Source organism: Heteronotia binoei, chromosome 14 (assembly GCF_032191835.1).
Source record: "Heteronotia binoei isolate CCM8104 ecotype False Entrance Well chromosome 14, APGP_CSIRO_Hbin_v1, whole genome shotgun sequence".
Classification (NCBI taxonomy): domain Eukaryota; kingdom Metazoa; phylum Chordata; class Lepidosauria; order Squamata; family Gekkonidae; genus Heteronotia; species Heteronotia binoei.
In genome coordinates, this window is record NC_083236.1 from 18,442,833 (window position 1) to 18,457,700 (window position 14,868).

At 44.1% G+C, this 14,868-nt stretch overlaps 1 protein-coding gene across 1 annotated transcript; it reads left to right on the plus strand.

The window, feature by feature from the left end:
- The first annotated feature begins 2,282 nt into the window (after window positions 1-2,282).
- On the plus strand, window positions 2,283-3,599 carry LOC132582266 (uncharacterized protein F54H12.2-like). The gene has a single exon (XM_060253806.1). The coding sequence runs from the start codon at window positions 2,283-2,285 to the stop codon at window positions 3,597-3,599; it is 1,317 nt and encodes a 438-aa protein (XP_060109789.1).
- Window positions 3,600-14,868: the final 11,269 nt, after the last annotated feature.

A 14,868-nucleotide genomic window follows, 5' to 3' on the forward strand; every position in this document is an offset into this window, starting at 1 on the left:
GGGATGTGTTAAAAGGGATTTATTATAATCCGCGGGAGGTTGGAAGTTTTGGGGGTATCGAGCCGTTATTTCAGGCAGCCTCTAAGAAGGGGTATAAGCTGAGCAGAAATGAGGTGAAAGAGTGGTTGGATGATCAGGACGCATACAGCTTGCATAAACCGATCAGGGTGCGCTTCAAAAGGAACAAGGTAATCGTGGGGAATGTCGACGAGCAGTGGCAGGCGGATTTGGTAGATATGCAGCAATATTTGAATTACAACGGGGGCTATAAATATATTCTGACAGTAATAGACATCCTGTCTAAATACGCGTGGGTGGTGCCTCTGAAAGACAAGGGTGGTACCGAGGTTGCAACCGCTTTTAAAAGCATTTTCAGAGGATCAGGGAGGGTCCCTCAGAAACTGCAAACTGACAGGGGCAAGGAGTTTCTCAATAAAAAAGTGAGTGCTCTGTTAAAGCAACACGGAGTTCGCCATTTTGTCACCAACAACGATGTGAAGGCGGCAGTAGTGGAGAGGTTTAATAGAACTTTAAAGACCAGGATGTGGAGATATTTTACACACAATAACACTTTTAAGTATACGGATGTGTTACAAGATCTAGTCAAAAGTTATAATCATAGTCACCACAGAACTATTCAGACGCGGCCTGTAGATGTCAAACCCTCTAACGCGCTTACGGTGTGGAGGCGCGTGTATGGTGCGGTCCTAGGGTCTCCCAAAAAAGAAACACGAGTCCTGTTTAGAAAAGGGGACCGCGTGAGGGTCTCTAGAACAAAGGGGACATTCGAGAAGGGTTATGAACAGAATTTCACAGATGAAATTTTTATTATAGAAGAGGTGGGGGGGAGGGGCGAGAGGCCCGTGTACCACCTTGTAGATTTTGACGGTGAACCGATCCTCGGGGGGTTTTACACGGAGGAGTTGCAGAAAGTGGCGCGTTGGAAAGACAGAACATACAAGATAGAGAAAATTATAAAAACCCGGACAAACAAGAAACAGAAGCAGATCTTAGTGAAGTGGAGGGGGTGGCCACCAAAATTTAACAGCTGGGTCCCCGCTGAAGACATCGTTGAACAGGATGGAAGATGACGGTTTTTACATCACGCTGCCCAGCAACGCTTCTAAGAACCTATTTCCTGAAAACACCAGTTCGGCTTTCACGGTGCGCTTGTTTAAGCCTCTGGATTTGAGGGGGGAGTGGGAAGTGGGGTTGGCGGAAATTCAGTATCCCCGCACATGGTACACAATCAGTAAGCCGCAGATGTTCCAAATCTGTACCGAGACTGCTAGAAACGAATTCCAGGTGAAGCAGGGGTATTACGAAGACGTCCGCCATATATTAGACGCCATGCAGACGGCGGTACGGAAACACGCCGACACTCCCCCCGATGTGCGTTTCCTTTATGACCAAACAACGGGGAAAACTAGATTTATCGGTTCGAGCATTACGCACTTCATCGTGGGTGAAGAATTAGCGCTGCTCCTGGGGACTCCCGCTAACGTCCCGTTCAAAAACATTCAACACGCAACAGATATTACCAAGGGGTTTAATTCTCTGTACCTATATACGGATATCATAGAACACCAGCTGGTAGGGGACACGGCAGCGCCCCTTCTACGTTGTGTTCCGATAAGAGGGAAAACTCACGATTTTGTCACAGTCATCTATGATGAGCCCCACTACGTCCCCGTCAACAAACAACACATCGAAACGATCCGCGTAGAAATAAAGACGGATCAGAATCAACACGTGTCATTCCGCTACGGCAAGGTCATCGTAAGGTTGCACTTACGACCGCGGAAAAAATGGTGATTGTGAAAGATTATGGGGACCCCGCGATGTTTAGGGGCTATTACCGTTCACAGGCCGGTTACGCTCTCCCTGGATTTCACGGTGCGCCCGTTATGTATGGGTCAGGAATTGGAGGGATTTTTCGGAGGCTTTTCCGAATGGCCGTGCCGCTTTTTAAACAAGGGGCGGCTATCGTCAAGCCGCACTTGAAAACAGCGGCTCACAATATTGCTCAAGATGTCGTGAGCCACGTGACACGTCGAGTTATGAATAAACTCGACCCCCAGGAGGGATCGGGCTTTCTGTATCTTAAAAGAAGGGGCGGCCTTAAAAGAAAACGGTCTACTACACGCGGCGGCCCCCCGAGACCCGTTAAAAGAAGCCGCGGGGGCCCCAAGAAGCAGAAAGCCTCGAGGAAGAGGGGAGGAAAGAGGAAGAAGAAGAAGAGGACTTCTCACGGGGGACTCGAAGACGCTTTATAAACGACCATGGCGTTCATACACTGCGGCTCGGAAGAGTGTGTGAAGTCGGAGCTCGATCTGTTCCAGATAGCCCCGACACAAACATGCATCGAGAAAAGTCTGTATATCGAAGTCCCACCCCTATCAGCCCTTACGGGGTCCGCACCTCTAGAGTTCTACATAGCCGGCAACGGGGAAGATTACATCGATTTAAACAATACACTTCTCTACGCGAAATGCAAAATTACTCGAGAAGACGGCACGGACCTCCCTGCTGACGCTAGAGTGGCGCTGGTGAACTACCCTATAGCATCCATATTCAGTCAGTTGGATGTGACGGTCGGAGATCGGCTGATCAGCCAGAGCAATAATTGCTACCCCTATAGGGCGATGATTGAAACTCTGCTCAATTACAGCGGGGAAACCCTAGCCACACAATTTTCAGCGGGTGGTTTTTATAAGGATACGGCTGGCCACCACGAGTCCACCATCCTGGCAAACCCCGTCAACAAGGGATTTGCCAAGAGAGCAGAACTAACGGCCGAGAGCAGGGTGATAGACCTTTTAGGTCATCTCCACGCGGACCTATTTTTTCAAGAAAAACTGCTACTAAATGGGGTGGATGTGAAAATCAAACTAACCCGCAGCAGGGACGCCTTCTGCTTGATGAGCGGCGCGGGAGACGCTGCACGTTTTAAGCTACAGTTGGATTCGGCCTCTCTCTTTGTGAAAAAAGTGAGGGTCTCCCCGGTTGTCCGACTGGCCCATGCTGAAGCGCTGATGACCTCCACAGCAAAATACCCTGTGGACCGTGTCAGCATGAAAGTGTTCAGTATCTCTGCAGGAGCCCGTGTAAGCAACCAAGACAACTTGTTTTTGGGGCAGCTCCCCAAAATGGTGGTCATGGCTCTGGTGGACAATGACGCTTTCAGTGGCAGCTTCGCCAAAAACCCTTTCCACTTTAAAGATTACAACATCAACTTTGCGGCCCTATATGTGGATGGTGAGCAGATCCCCCCAAAACCCTTCCAGCCCGACTTTGCTGCCGGGAACAACGTGAGAGAATACATGAGTTTAGTGCAAACGGCTGGGAAGCATCTTCAGGATAGGCCGCTCTTGATAGATCGTGACGAGTATCGGAACGGGTACACTCTGTTCGCCTTTGACCTCTCCCCCGATCAGGAATGTGCGGACCATTACTCCCTGATCAAAACGGGAAACCTGAGAGCCGAAATACGCTTTGCGGACGCGCTCCCCCAAACTGTGAATTTGATCGTGTACGGGGTGTTTGACAACGTCATCGAGATCAACCAAAACCGCAACGTGCTCTTTGACTATATGTAACATGGATACCGTCCAGCTAACACGCGTCTTACTAAACAATCCCCACACCCGAAAAAGCTTCTTGAACGTCTTCCCCAGCGATCAGCTGCCTGTTGAAAGGCTGTCCCGGAGGCCCGTCTCTTTAGTGGTGAACACGCATCCCCACGACCTCCCTGGAGAACACTGGCTGGCGATTTATCTCAGCGACCCCGGGACCTCCGAGTTTTTTGACTCATTCGGCAACCCACCCTCTAGCCCCCTCTTTCCCCGCACCATAATGGACTTTTTAAACAAGAATTCTAACGAGGTGCGCTTCCAGAGGAACCGTCTCCAAGGTTCAACGTCTAACACATGCGGACAACACTGCCTGTTTTTTCTTCACCACCGCTGCAAGGGCGCCCCATTTAACGAGATTGTGAAGATGTATTCTCCCACCCCCGAACTGAATGACAGGATGGTCGCGAGTTTTGCAAAAAGCACCCTGAAGAATTCACGGGCTTTACAAAACATGTACACCCCTACCCAAACATGTGTTTCTTGTGGTCCCCCCTAATAAAAATATGTTGGAATATTAAAATGGAGTAAGCGTGTGTGTGTCTTTTGTCCATAAAATACTCAGAGGCGAAAGGTTTGCATTTACAAAATTTATTCTTCCATAGTCAACCACGCAGGATGCCTTTTTTGTCTTTTAGAAGAAATAAGGAGGGGTGAAATTTTTTGTTTTTTAGAAGAAATTACAGGCGTGCGCTTTAAAGCCGGAGGCTGAGGGCTTTTCAGGTCTTCCAGCATTTTTCTAGCCGCCGGGGTGCCCGCCACTGAAGAGGGGACGTTGAGTTCGGCCAGAGCCCTCATAAACACGTCCAGGCCTTTAGGCGATGGGGCGGAAGAGGGCGGACGAGTCTGAGTAATAGCCTTGACCAAGTCAAGCATATGGCTTCCGGCAACAGGGGTCCCTCTGTAGAGAAAAGTTCCCCTTTCATCCCAAGAGGCAATTTCTTTGTTTTGATCCATTTTCTTCAGCAGCACAAGGGCGTTGTTCCTGTTTCGATGCGGTAGATTCTCTATCACCTCTTCAAAAACCGTCGCATTTTTTTTATCGGCGTCGGATGTTAACACAGGTTGCGGGAAATACAGATCCAGCTTAGTTTTCTCTTCCTCGCCCATTCTGATGTGGGTGAGATATTTCTGAAGGAGAGAAGCGTAGGCCTTGGCCTTCTGGTATTCGGACAAATCCCCCCTCTCTAGAACCGTTTTCATCTCATTGTCTAGAGAGTGCACAACCGCGTGCCTGATGGGTTCGCTCTCAGGGGGCCGCTGAATAGTTAGACGATCTAGCTGCTGGCTAGGGACCAGGTACATCTTCTCCGCATGATCCATCAGGAGGGTGTTAAAAAGCTGGTGAGCAAGGGCAGAACAAAACCCAGCAAGGATCCTATAAAACCCCCCTGTTGTCTCACCAGTTTCTTCTTCTTTGTAAGGGGAGTCTTAGAGCTGCTCAGGGTTTTAATCAGGGACCGTTTTTTTCGCAGGACAGTCTTCTGCCGCTGTGACAGGGGGATGACGCCTTTTAGCGTATTTAAAGCTATCTCCCCGATCGCCTTTATTAAATCGTTTGGAGCGGCGCACAGAATAGCATTCCTCAGATGAGGGGGTGATTTGGAGATGAGTCTCAGGAGACTCCCGTTTCTTTTTAAGCAGGCTGACATGCTTCCTCCGTGCCAGGCTGACGCTCCTTAAAAGCCCCGCGGAGTTGAGCGTCAGCGCCTTTTATTCCCCCCTCCTGTTTTTTTAATAACATAGCAGACCGGGAGGTCTGGGGGAAACATCCCTGTACGAAGTCTGTAAGATTCCGGCGTTGTCGCGTTTAAATCCACCATCAGGTAGCCGAAGGGCTTCCCCGTGGCATCTTCATAAGCCTCCATAAAAAAGGCAGCTTTCCCTGGATACATCTGTCTGGCTAAAGTCGCTATCTGTAATTTATCTCTAGGGTTTTTAAATAACACCATGTACTTGGTGTTCAGATTGATGGTTCTGCTGCTCTTCCCCTGGCAGAATAGATTCTGCACGATGTAAATAATACTCAGATTTCTGTGATGAACGTATTTGGTGAAAGCGTTTTCGATTTCGCCGCTGTCGGAAGCACACGCCATCAGATCATCCACAACGACGAGGTTTATTTTATTAACAGGTAGCAATTCATTATCATTCAGATTGGAGGGCAAACCCTCTACAAACTTTATAAAAGGATAGCGTCGGAGCAATTCTTCATACAACGGCTGCCAGCATGCGTAAAACCACACAATATTTTCAGGCATGACAGAAAGCGTAGACTTTGCGTTCACAAGTAAATTTTTTATAAAATAGCTTTTCCCGCAATTGCTGGGTCCTGCCAAGATGGCCGAGAAAGGGTGACGCCACCTCGTATCCATTTTAATAACCGTAGGGCAGACTCTTAAACCCCTCCCTGAGCACGCGTTTGTCATAAACAACCTTCAGAGTTTTTTTAAGAAGTTTTGTTTTAATAACAAAGTTCTTTTTGTCTCTGGTTATGCCTGGGTGACTCACCGTGATCTCACCAGGCTCAGAGCCAGAAACGTGCGTGAAAACCAAATCCTTCAAACTGTCAAAATGGATCTTTTCACTATTAGAGGCATTCAGAGTAACACCCTTAACTTTCAGACACGCTTCCCCTCCTGACAGCTTGTACCCGTAAGTCTTAGGACCAGCGGAAACAAACTCCGTTATATACTGCCCAGAGGGAACCTCGCTCGTCAGCTGACCTAGATAACATCCTAAGGGGGGATTAGAGTCACAGGGCCGGCTCACAAAGATCACGGAATCGGTATCCATGTACAAACACCTCTCTCCTAAACTTTCTATGAGAGCGTGGAGTTCCAATCGCGCATAAGCTGTGGTGAAAGCCGCTATGAACACGTTTGTGTATCCGGCCTCTGTCAAACGCTCCCCAGCGTGCTTCCAAGACACCAACGCTACATCCTCGCTGATGAAACTGCAAGCTGTGGGCTCGTAATTCTCTGAAAATACTAACTCAAAAAAGCGGTTTGGATCTCTCACAATTTCAGTGTTTGGCAAGTTTGTTCTCTGAGCAAATTTACCCCACAGAGAATTGAGGAAAAGCTTAGCAATCTGGCGCTTTGCGGGGTTGTGGCCGATATGCTCGGGGCGGAGAAGGACGCCTTCCTTTTTGTAAAAATCAGCGACGTATTTCTCTTTATCAGCCTGTGTCACACACCAATCGGGATAGCCTGAAGATTCCTGCTTCTGCCCGAGATGTCTTTTAATGTATTCTGCAAAGAGCTCCCTGCTTTTCCTCTCAAAATGCCAAACTTCAAAGATTTTCACAACCCTGTAGCCTTTGGCCATAGCGGCGTGCAACTCCACGGTGACCCACGTCCCCGTCAGAGCCCTCTCTTCATCGGAATGCAGACATGTTTCCTGTTGTTTCGTTTCAGCGCAGGTCCTGCATAGTGTAAAAAATAGCTTCCCACCCACCCGGGACGGCAACACGGGGAAAAAAAGGCCCCTCGGGGGATAGACTTTAACCTTAGCCAACCCAAAATATTCTGTGAGAGGCGCAAAATTATTTTGAACGATCACGGGGTGGCCTAGAGGGTACACCTTTGTCGCATTCACAAACGGGTACAGACTGGTGAAATCGTAGTAGTGTATTTGCTCTCCTTCTCCAGCTTTGTAGTACAAGGTAATGGCGTTAGTCCGCCCCCCAAAAAGCGCATCTCTAGGAATCAGAGGATCGGGAAAATCTGCATCTTTAAGAAAAGCTTTCACGGAATCGTCGGTGTTCTTAAGACGGTTCCACTCATGCTCCCATATGCTCTCAACTTGAAACCCCATCCTTTTAAGGTCATCATGCTTCCGCCTTGTTGCACCGTAAAGGTGGGCAAATGTTTTCCCCGCTAATTTATTGATTTTGTTAGGTTCATAACATTGTGGACAGCCGTGCCAATAGCAACCGTTAAACTCAAAAGCTGTTTTCTTCCCGTTCAACACCGCAAACCCGTCTAGGAAATACTTCCCGACCTTACGTTCCCGCCCCTTTAACGCGTGTTGGATTTGGATTTTTTCAGAGTGCTCCAAGTAGCAGAGCCACCTGATAGAAGAAGTTGAAAACCTCTTTGTTTCCCTGTGATAGTGGTCGGGGGGTGGAATGGCCACTGAGAGAGGCGTCAGAAAATTAAACCTGTACATGGCTAAACAGACCCCCGCCAACGTGAGATATTGTAGAGGATCTATACTGAGACCGTCTCGGGCTGTCATGCTCATAATTTCGGTTCGGTACAACGTACACGCCTGTTCCAGAATGTTCACATCTTGCTGGCAATAAAAAGCTAATTCTTTTTGGAGATCAAAAGTTCTAGACTTGTTCTCCTCGTGCCATTTCAAGAAAGCCTCCCTTTCTTCGGGCATCATCTGGTCTACCCCGTAGTATTTGGGCTCTGGTAAAAGTCCCACATAAGTCTGATTTTCCTCGGTGTTGAAAAAATGAGGAAAATAGCCCTTACTCTGGGAAAATCCTAGAGCTTTCGGCAGCTTAGAGAGGGCCATGGGGAGGTGGTTCAAGGAATCAATGAATTTTATGTCGAGTCTTTTTATGTTCACGCACATTAACTTTCCCCCTACGGCTACCAGTTCGGGATCCAACCTCTCCTCAATCAGCTGCTTAACAATAAAGTAAGAATCGTAAGCCTTGGAGTTATGGGCGATGAAGGTAGTATGCTTAAACTGCTTTTGTACGGTAATTGTGTTAACAAACTGATACACACACGTTTCACCCCTGAATTCCCAAGATTTACCACTGGCACGCCATTTTTTATCTTCCCCCAAGGCTTTAGCAAAAACATAATTGGGGCGGTGCACCCCGCCTACGCTGTCTTGTGTGCATTCAAAATCATAAAATATGTATTTTGACGAAACGTCGGGCTGTTTCAGAGGTTCTAAATAACACAGACTGTGGAACTCTTCATCATCCTCCAGCTTCCCACCGCATTGTCTACAGACCCTCCCGCGACACTCTTCAAACAGGTGCGTAACGTTCTTGTAAGAACCACATTTTGTACACCATGTCCTGGAGGGACACGCTGTTTCATCTCGGGCCGCCAGCTCACCATGCCTCTTAAAACAATAGTCGCTGCTACAATACATGCAGCAGTTGGGACATTTCTTAGGCATCCCTAGGATCGTTTTACATTCAGCGGTGGAACACATTCTACAAAATTGAGAACAATTATGGCGATGGCTGTATAGAGTGTGACAATACCCGCAATAATTCCTAGACCCGAAAAACCCCTTAATGTGAAGAATGCCATAAAAATGATCACTATGTAAAAGCATAAAATGGGTCTCTGGATATTTCGGGGGCTGAGCTTTAAATATAGTCCATCCCTTATCAGAACACAACACGACATGAATGTTCACTTTTAAATGTTCCTCAACCGTTGATATGTCACAGAGACCCACCTTTTTCTGATCAGACCACCCTAATTCGTTGTGTAATTTTCTAGCTGCCTCTAACAGGATTGCGTCAGAAGGATCCCCCGCTCTTTTCATCACACCCATGAGCCCAGCAGCGAAGCATAGGTTGTTGTTGTAATCTGAAAAATCTACCAAAAAACGGCGTTTTTTTTCAATTATTGAATTGTAAGGGATAGACTTGATTTTACGCTGAGCACCGCCCCTTGGGGGTTTTGAAACAGTCACAATTAAGCGCAGCGTGTCGGTGCTGAGTATTTCTCTATTGCTTTGCAGCATATTTACCACAAACTCCAGAAACTCGTTAGCGTTGAGGTGGTCTTTCTTTTTCTTAAATGAAAATAACGGGTTCTGAAGACCTCCCCCCTCTAGGCGCATTTGAACAAAATCCCCCTCATCTATGCCACCGTTAATCTCATCCAGAACATCCTGGATCCCCCTCGTTAGCGCCTCCAAGGCCTGTGCAAAGGAGCGCACGTGTTCTAAATTTACAAAGCGAAATTCCTCGCTGGTTACCAAAGACCTAAATCTTTCATAGGGCCTCTGCCACCCCCTCACATGTTCCACATAGACTTCGGGTGGCTGTGGGGAGGCTGCACAACTCTCTGCTGCCCCCTCCCCAACCCCATTGGTGCCTGCTGCGCAGGCTTCCCCATCCTCCTCTCCCTCCACCTCGTTGGCTTGAACAGACACAGGGTCTGGAGAGCCCCTTACCCCTTCAGAGACCTTACTGGGCAGAGCCCCCCCATACTGTATAGCGCTATCGGCACAGGCTGGATACTTTGCATAATTTTTAATTACTTCACTCTCATAGTTATCAAACATCATGGATATCTTATTGAAAACAACATCGTGAGCCTCCTTGGCTTTCTTAACAAGATCCTCTTTCTCTTTCAATTGTTGAGAGAGTTTGGTAAGAGTTTCCCTGAATTCCATCCACTTTTTGGGTTGATAGTCGTCGTTTATCACGCTCCCTTCGTTGGTTCTTGCTCTGTCAGTTTTTCTCTTTTTAGGCTTAGGCCCCTTCTGGCTGTTGGTAGACACAGAACGTTTCTTTTGAGGTGCACCATCGCCCTGCAACGGCATCGCTGCTTTTGATGTTCCAGGTACCGCTTCTAGAAAATAAACATACATAAATGTAGACCGAAAAAACATGTTGTGATCATATAAAACTATGCAATTGTAACGGACAAAAGTACGTTAAACCTGTACAGAATATGTTAAAAGATGATTGTGCTGCTTAAAACAAAATTATTTTTGTTAAATATGGCACCACAAAAAAACCCCTGCAAGGATTGTAACCAATTGATAATACATTTGGTAACAGTTGCAGAGATATTTTGCCAAACAGTGGAAAAGTTGTGGCTTACCCCAAGGTCACATCAACAGGTGTATGTGGAGGAGTGAGGAATCAAACCCCGTTCTGCTAAATAAGAGTCCCTGAACTTAACCACTACACTAAACAGTGCCAGTTGCATATAAGGAGGAGAATGTGCTTGCCTACTATTTTGGAAACTGAGAAATACAGTGAAGAACTGAGTTCTGTAATTTAAAATGGTGAGTATAAATTCACAGGTGAGGTTCAGTTAAATCAGGCAGTATTGGTTAAACAGTTCATACTTTTCTGCACTATGAATAGTGTACTTCCTCCAAGATACTGTATTGCCAGAGGTCAGAAGATCAATATAAATACAGTGTCTGTAGAGTATCAACTGCTTGCCTGGTTCTGAATACTCCTTCAGCACCTTCTGCTAGGAGGGGTGGAATAATTAGACCTCAAACAAGGGCAGAATATGTAAGCGAGTAAAGAGCTGTGAGGAGGTATATTAAATCTGCACCAATATGATGAGCACAATCTCTCAATAAGTGTAGACTCCCACACACACACACACACACACACACACACACACAGAGAGAGAGAGAGAGAGAGAGAGAGAGAGAAAGAGAGAGAGAGAGAGAGAGGCCTGTGTATGCAACCTACAAATTTATTTCAACCATGTTGAGTTAGCTACAAATAATTTTATCACAATTTTATTAGTCTAACCTCTGAGCAGCAGTAAACACTGTTATAGATTAAATGTCAGACAATATTCACCCCCCAAAATGTTGTTCACACAGATAAACACTACAGCCTTATAAAATTGTCAAACACCCCCTTCTTAATCTGTGCACTTCATGTAGAGTGAAATGGCTCATAGGAAAACTGACTTTCTTATCAAATGTATTAAAATACACACTATCACCCCAACCAGTGCATAAAACATAGTAGTTTTTGTTGCATTCATATCTTATTGCAATGCTGAAGTTTAGACTAATTGCTTTATCCCCCACCCACCCCACCTCCCTGCAAGAACAAGCAAACAGAACAGTCTAGGGTCTAAATTAGACATCACATTTTTAACAGATAGGATTGGGATTGCTTTTAGACTGCAAACTACCTCAAAAACTGTTGTCAAAAGTATAAACTCAAAAATATTAAATAAGCAAATAAAGTTTAAAGGCTTTTATTGGAATGAATGTAAGTGAATGTTTGGAGGAATGGTTTATCATTCCATGGGGTTTGGGTGAAGCAGAGTATTAAGATGTGTCAAAATGTTATTCAAAACCCCCTAAAATCTGTTGATAAAAACCCTTCTACAGGTCTGCATTACAATGTTATAAAAACTATAGTGTCACACACACACACACACACAGAGAGAGAGGCCTGTGTATGCAACCTACAAATTTATTTCAACCATGTTGAGTTAGCTACAAATAATTTTATCACAATTTTATTAGTCTAACCTCTGAGCAGCAGTAAACACTGTTATAGATTAAATGTCAGACAATATTCACCCCAACCATTGCATAAAACATAGTAGTTTTTTGTTGCATTCATATCTTATTGCAATGCTGAAGTTTAGACTAATTGCTTTATCCCCCACCCACCCCACCTCCCTGCAAGAACAAGCAAACAGAACAGTCTAAATTATCACATTTTTAACAGATAGGATTGGAATTGCGTTTAGACTGCAAACTACCTCAAAAACTGTTGTCAAAAGTATAAACTCAAAAATATTAAATAAGCAAATAAAGTTTAAAGGCTTTTATTGGAATGAATGTAAGTGAATGTTTGGAGGAATGGTTTATCATTCCATGGGGTTTGGGTGAAGCAGAGTATTAAGATGTGTCAAAATGTTATTCAAAACCCCCTAAAATCTGTTGATAAAAACCCTTCTACAAGCCTGCATTACAATGTTATAAAAACTATAGTGTCACACACACACACACAGAGAGAGAGAGGCCTGTGTATGCAACCTACAAATTTATTTCAACCATGTTGAGTTAGCTACAAATAATTTTATCACAATTTTATTAGTCTAACCTCTGAGCAGCAGTAAACACTGTTATAGATTAAATGTCAGACAATATTCACCCCCCAAAATGTTGTTCACACAGATAAACACTACAGCCTTATAAAATTGTCAAACACCCCCTTCTTAATCTGTGCACTTCATGTAGAGTGAAATGGCTCATAGGAAAACTGACTCCCAACCAGTGCATAAAACATAGTAGTTTTTGTTGCACCCATATCTTGTTGCAATGCTGAAGTTTAGACTAATTGCTTTATCCCCCCCCCCCCCACCCCTGCAAGAACAAGCAAACAGAACAGTCTAGGGTCTAAATTATCACATTTTTAACAGCTAGGATTGGGATTGTTTTTTAGACTGCAAACTACCTCAAAAAACTATTGTCAAAAGTATAAGCTCAAAAATATTAAATAAGCAAATAAAGCTTAAAGGCTTTTATTGGAATGAATGTTTGAAGGAATGGCTTATCATTCCAAGGGGTTTGGGTGAAGCAGAGTATTAAGATGTGTCAAAATGTTATTCAAAAACCCCTAAAATCTGTTGATAAAATCCCTTCTACAAGCCTGCATTACAATGTTATAAAAAACTATAGTGTCACACACACACACACACACACACACAGAGAGAGAGAGAGATCTGTTTGGCGAACAAGGCATTTCTAAAAACCAACCATTAAAATAACATAGAGCTGAATAATTAATATTCTTACCAGGCTCCTTAAACACAGTGGCTGCTTGGGGTGGTTGCTGTGGTGCCTGCTCTTCCTCGTCTGAAATAACCTCTGCCAAAAAAAAAAACCCAGATCAAATTAATTCAGAAAACTTTTACAACAACTTCTTTGTCTCATAATTTTTTAATTTACCTATGTCATTAATGGGATATTGTTGCAGTCCTAAAATACTAGCTGCTTCTTCTAAAACCTGGGATTCTATGCACAGTCCATCATCAAGGTAATCTGAAACCAGAATAATGTATACATTATTAAAAATGCCTATCTGCTGTTTTTCCCTAACCCCCACAGCACAACCTCCCATAATTTTCTCACCTTGGTAATCATTGAGCTGGGAAGTCATGATGCTTAGTTTCACAGCTGTGTTCTGATGTAGCCTTAGATTGTGTGTATAAAGATGGGCCTTCAACCTCCTTAATATAGCTGATCAGAAAGGGGGTAGAAAATATACTGCTGATTGATCATGTAATGAGATCCTGTTTTCCCCCCTGTGAGAAAGTTCTTTCTGTTTATTTATCTTATCAGGTTTAAGCAGAGATTCTAATTTTAAAAGATTGTGTATAAGATTTATGTTTGATGGTTTTCTAATACAACGTTGTCACTTTAGAATATATTATGAAACAACATGTCTTTTCTGTAACCTCCCGCTGATGCATATTGCCCTCTGCCCCCCTGCTTTTAGAACACTTGGAAGCCAAAATAGTATGTTTTACAGCAGAATCACTTTCCTAAACTTGTACCCTATGAGAATTGTTTTGACAAAGCAGAGCTAAAGTGTATAACGATCTCTCTCTCAGTCCTTTTGCAAAGAGGATAGAATATAAAGCCAAAAGCCTGTTAATAAATAAAACAAAATTGCTCTGACATGCTGCTGAACTAAAATCATTTAAAACACTGCTTACTGTTGCTTGTTTTTATTTAAAATTTTATTTTATCTACATATTGGACACAGTCAGAGTATATCCACCAAAAAAAACCAATGGGGCATTCTGTAACCTGTGTGTTTCTATACATGTCAGAAAATCCTATCTTTGTTTATATTTAAAATAACATGCATTGAATATCTCTGCCCTGCTTTTGCATTTTTTAAGTCTACATTTTCACCCTGCAGTTCAAAAGCAGCCATAAAAAGCTCTGGAAATTTTTTAAAATGCTTGCCCTCTCATGGGGTGAATACCCTCCCAACGTCTGAGAGATATATACATTTTTCTGCACTTCTTACCCAAACACCCCTTGACCTAGAGCCTTGACCTTTTGGGTCAAATACTATTCTCACAATTAGCCCATACATAAATTTGGTGGAAAAGCTATTTTAAATCACAGACCATAAGAACAGGAAATTTATTGCGTGAGAACCTAATTTCATCTGTTTATTTTGTCCGGGGGTCTAAACTGTGTCAGCATTAAATAATTTGCTAAAATTCTTTCTGTCTCACACAGGGGTGAATACCCTCCCTAGGTATGATATACATTTTCTGCACTTCACAGCCATAAAACCCCTTGACCTAGAGCATTGACCTTGCAGGTCAAATACTTTTCTCTCACAATTAGCCCCATACATACATTTGATGGAAAAGCTATTTTAAATCACAGACCATAAGAACAGGAAAAAATGCTTTTTGCGTTGAATGTACAAGGATTCTAAAATATATTTTTTTACTGTGAATGTATAAATGTATGTATATATATTCTGTTTAATGAG